The sequence below is a fragment of the Henckelia pumila genome, chromosome 3 (assembly GCF_033568475.1).
Source record: "Henckelia pumila isolate YLH828 chromosome 3, ASM3356847v2, whole genome shotgun sequence".
Classification (NCBI taxonomy): domain Eukaryota; kingdom Viridiplantae; phylum Streptophyta; class Magnoliopsida; order Lamiales; family Gesneriaceae; genus Henckelia; species Henckelia pumila.
Genome location: NC_133122.1, coordinates 31,157,760 through 31,162,701, shown reverse-complemented (window position 1 = coordinate 31,162,701; position 4,942 = coordinate 31,157,760). Strand labels below are relative to the sequence as shown.

The window sequence follows — 4,942 nt, the reverse complement described above, 5'->3', positions numbered from 1 at the left end:
TCCCCATATGTGAACTATTGAAGGGCAGTTTATTGCCAATTTAAGAGGTGATTCGTCACCGCCACGTACGTTGGTTTTCACGCTGATCAGTATTTAATGTATGATTTAAGGTTACACTACGGATACAACCTTGCGATGTTAGAAATTTAACTGCTCAACAATGTTTATGTATTATGTTATTTAAGTTAATTTAAGTTATGTTTATGCCATGATATTTTTAAGCATGCTCATTCATGTATATGTTATGTATTAGTATCCAAGTGATTTAAATTATTTTAAACCCTTGTTATGTTAGCATGTTGGGCCTCTAGGCTCACTACACTGGTATGGTGACCGGCGGCGAGGACATATGAGCGGACATGCAGTGACCCCGTGACCGTGATAGATGTCTGAGTCACATTGCATGTTTTAATTATGTCAGCATGTTACACTTTTTAATTATTTTTCAGTGGTTGTGGTTTTGAATATTTTATTGGAATATTTTCAGTGCATGCAAATTTTACATCATTTTTCTTATGCAGTATTTTTAATTAAATGTTTGACTCAGATATTTATTTTATTTAAAGAATGCAATTTTTATTTAAGTTATTTATTTATTTATTTTAAATCTTTTATTCTGTGCATGTATGTATGGGCATATATGTGCATATTTTATTTAGTAAGTTTAAAAAAAAAAAAAAATTCCGCATATTTATTTATTTAATAATTATAGAGTTAGGGTCGTTTCACTGCAGGTACTTGATGAGGGGAGTCATCCAGGATCCCTCCCCGGTCTCTTCTACTCTTTCTTCTATGGCCATCACCGATCCGGACTGCTGTATCACCTCCCGGCTATCAATACTAGTAAGAGATGATGTCATCCGGGCTAGGGCGTCTGCCTCAGTATTATGCTTTTTGGGAATTTGTTCAATGCTCCAGCTAGAAAATTCCTCTCCCTGCTGCTTGATAAGCCCCACATACTCTTGTAATCTCTTCTCCCTGATGCTAAAGCCCCCCTGGACTTGCTGCACTACCAGTTGAGAATCCGAATACACAATTACGTGCCCTGCTCCCGCCTCTCGGGCCAACTTCAAACCTGAGACTACCGCCTCATACTCCGCTTCATTATTAGATCTGAAAGATGATAACCTTATCGCAACTTTAATTTTCTCCTGAGTGGGAGAAATGAGGATTACTTCCACCCCGCTTCCTTCCAAACTGCTAGCCCCATCCACAAAGACTCTCCACACCTCTTCCTGACCAAAGGTGAAGACCTCGGTCAGAAAGTCAGACAAAGCTTGTGCCTTAATAGTTGCCCGAGGCTTGTATTCTACATCATATTCTCCTAGCTCAACTGCCCACTTGACCAATCGACCTGAAGCATCCGGATGAGTCATCACCCGACCCAAAGGGCTATTGGTTAAGATAGTGACCAGATGAGATAGAAAGTAAGACCGGAGTTTTCGGGCAGTCAAGACGAGGGCCAGGGCCATCTTTTCCATTTCACTGTACCGGATCTCAGGCCCCTTCAGAGCGTGACTTACATAATAAACTGGCTTTTGATCTCCTCCCTCTTCTTTTATTAGAACCGTGCTTACAGCAAACTCTGTCGTGGAAATATAAACCCATAGCCTCTCCCCTGGTTCAGGATTAACCAAGATAGGAAGATTTTCCAGATGCTCCTTCAACTCCCGGAAAGCTCGTTCACACTCCTCACTCCATCCGAACCTCTGAGCCTTCCTCAACACCTGAAAGAAAGGATGACTCCGATGGGCAGACCGAGCAATAAAACGAGATAGGGCAGTAACTCTTCCGGTCAACTGTTGCACCTCCCTAATGGAGGAGGGTGATGGCATCTCTTCAGGATCTTTATCTTCTCCGGGTTTACCTCTATTCCTCTCTCGGTCACTACAAATCCCAAGAATTTCCCACTTTTTACTCCAAACACGCACTTAGCCGGGTTGAGCTTCACCCCATACCTTCGCAAGGTACAGGAATAAAATGGTCCCGGATCCTGGACTTTACCAGAATATCGTCCACATACACCTCCACATTCCGGCCCAATTGATTTTGGAAGACTTTATCCATCATCCTTTGATATGTGGCTCCTGCATTTTTTAACCCGAAAGTCATAACCACATAACAAAACGTTCCTCCCGACGTAACAAAACTGACCTTATCCTGATCCTCCTTAGCCAGGGGAATCTGATGGTATCCTTGGTAGGCATCCATAAAGCAAAGCAGCTCATAATCGGAGGTAGAATCCACCAATTGAACAATCCGGGGCAGGGGATAGCAGTCCTTTGGGCAGGCTTTATTTAAGTCTCGGAAATCTATACACATTCTCCACTTCCCTGTACTCTTGGGTACCAGCACCACGTTAGACAACCAACTAGGAAACTGTACCTCCTTGACGTGCCCCGCTTCCAGCAGCTCCCGGACTTGTTCGGCAATGACCTTGTCCTTCTTTGCTCCGAAGTGTCTCTTATTTTGCTTAACAGGCCGGGATCCCGGGAGGATATTCAACTTGTGCTCAGCCAAATGAGCCGGGAATCCCGTTAGCTCTTTGGGAGACCAGGCAAATACATCCGCGTTCTGGGCCAGGCAAGTTTTCAATTGCTCAGCCAAAGCAGGCTCCAGACCCCGAGCCATCCGAGCAATCCTTCCCGGCTGTCCAGGCATTACCTCCACCTCCTCATATTCCTCCTTTAACTCTTCCACTGCGCATACCTCCTCCTGTTGCGGATCATCCCTTCTCTCCTTTCCCCAGGCCCTCTTATTGTCCACTCGGATGGTGTCCGCATAGCATCGCCGAGAGGAATGCTGATCTCCCTTTACCTCGCCCACTTGATTTCCCACCGAGAATTTGATCTTCTGGTGGTATGCAGAGGCGACAGCCATAAAAGCATTTAGGGCCGGTCTTCCTAGGATGATATTGTAGGAAGACGGGGCTTCCACCACGGTAAAGAGGGCCATGACAGTCTTCTTTATATCACCCGATCCCAGGGTGATTGGTAGCCACACTTCTCCTTTGGGCCGAACGGTATGTCCTGCGAACCCATACAGAGATGTTTTCACGGGATGGATCTCACACCACTGTAAGTTCATTTGCTCGAATGCCTCTTGAAAGATGACATTTACAGAACTCCCCGAATCCACAAACACCCTTCTCACGTCATAGTTAGCAACTCGAGCCCTGATAAGTAAAGAGTCGTTGTGAGGCAGGCACACCTCTTCCAAATCCCCCGGCCCAAATGTAATGATTGGGCTGGGGTCCATCCTCCGGGCCTCGATTCCCAGGCTTTCTCTTTTACTCCAAGATTTTCGAGCCCTATTAGAGTCCCCATCAGTGGACCCTCCCGAAATCATGTTGATCACCCCTTTAGAAGATCCCTCTCGGGGTTCTTTATCTGGCCTTCGAGGTGTCATCTCCCGAGCTCTTGGAGGGTCGGGCTTATTGGCCCGTGTGGTGTCGAGCCGTGGCACCCAGGGACGTCCCCGCTGCTTCTTCTCCACATGCCTTGCTTCCTCTGGTATAGACTGTCCTGGCTCTGATATGATCCTCCGGAACTCACTGGTGTCATGAGTGTTTACCCGATGTATCGAGCAATATTTTCCCGGCCTTTTCGGAGGCAACGGTTGGGCATTGTCCTCACATAGATGAATCTCTCGGTCCTGGGCTATCCTGTGGGGAGCATAGGTGGCAAGTCTCCCTGGTTGATCCGGCCTTCTTCTTCCCGGATTACTCTGGTTTCCTCTATCCCTGTGTGCTTCCTTCTTGTAATTCTCCCTCTTCTACCGCTGGGCTTCTTCCATGTTGATATATTTTTCAGCTCGAGCCAAGAGGTCCTCAAAGTACCGGGGAGCCCTCTTGACTAAAGACCGGAAAAATTCTCCTTCTCTAAGTCCCTGTGTGAAAGCGGTGATTTTGGTTTTCGGCGCACACGCAGGTACTTCCAAGGCCACTCTATTGAACTTTTTAATATAAGTTCTCAGAGACTCCTCGTTCGACTGCTTTATCTCAAAAAGGCTGAGAGTGGTCTTTTTATATCGCTTGCTACTGCTGAAGTGTTGTAAAAAGACTTCCCTGAATTCTTTGAAAGTCTTAATACTACCTTCTTCCAAGTTTTCGAACCATCTTTGAGCAGAATCCACCAAGGTAGTCAGAAATACATTGCACTTAATTTGATCACCATAGCAATGTAACATTGCCACGTTCTCAAATCGGGTCACATGCTCCTTTGGATCAGTGCTGCCATCATACTCCTTGATTTTGGAAAATTTGAAAATGGACCAGCAATGGCTCCCCAATGATTTCCGAGGAGAAAGGACAGCCCAGACTTTTGACCCGCGAAGATTCCCGCGGGTCCGTGTTCTCCAGTTTTTTTATTTTTTGTTTCAGCATCTCCAGCTCCCCCGCCATGGTGACATTGGCGGACCCGGCATGTGAGTTTCCCTCCTCTTCCAAGTGTATGCCTTTGCTCTTCTCTTTTTCGGGCCTCGGCTCCTGTTCTTTTTCTCCCTCTAATCCTTTTTCATTCTCCTTTCCTTGGCCATCCTTTCCTCCTTCTTGCTGCATTGCCATGACTCTTTGTACTGCGGCGTCCACCATAGCATTCATTTGTTCTTGAATTGCGGCCACTGCTTGACGAGAGCTTTCTGGATCATCAATGATGGTCATATCTATGTCTTGAACTCACTTTCCCACAGACGGCGCCAATGATGCGATTATCATAAAATGATTACCTGGGGGCGAGTAAATTCCCGGGCGGAAAAGATAGATGAAGATATTTGAGAAAGTGAGTCTGTATTGAATCATCCAACTTGCCCTTTACGAAATTCTCCCTTAGCTTTTATAATGGCCGGCTCGGGCCTTCAATGATTACTGGATATGAGCTAACTGACGGCTTTTAGGGTGATGGGACGGCTATCACGTGTGATTTAGACACCCCGTAGTTTAAGG

The 4,942-nt window shown here is 46.0% G+C and overlaps 1 protein-coding gene across 1 annotated transcript; it reads right to left on the bottom strand.

Annotated features, from left to right (window-relative positions):
• Positions 1-725: 725 nt before the first annotated feature.
• On the bottom strand, positions 726-4,660 carry LOC140888386 (uncharacterized). Its single transcript, XM_073296066.1, has 4 exons — positions 4,328-4,660; positions 3,779-4,245; positions 2,005-3,664; positions 726-1,910 (listed from the first exon to the last, which is right to left on the bottom strand). The coding sequence occupies exons 1-4, from the start codon at positions 4,658-4,660 to the stop codon at positions 726-728; spliced, it is 3,645 nt and encodes a 1,214-aa protein (XP_073152167.1).
• Positions 4,661-4,942: the final 282 nt, after the last annotated feature.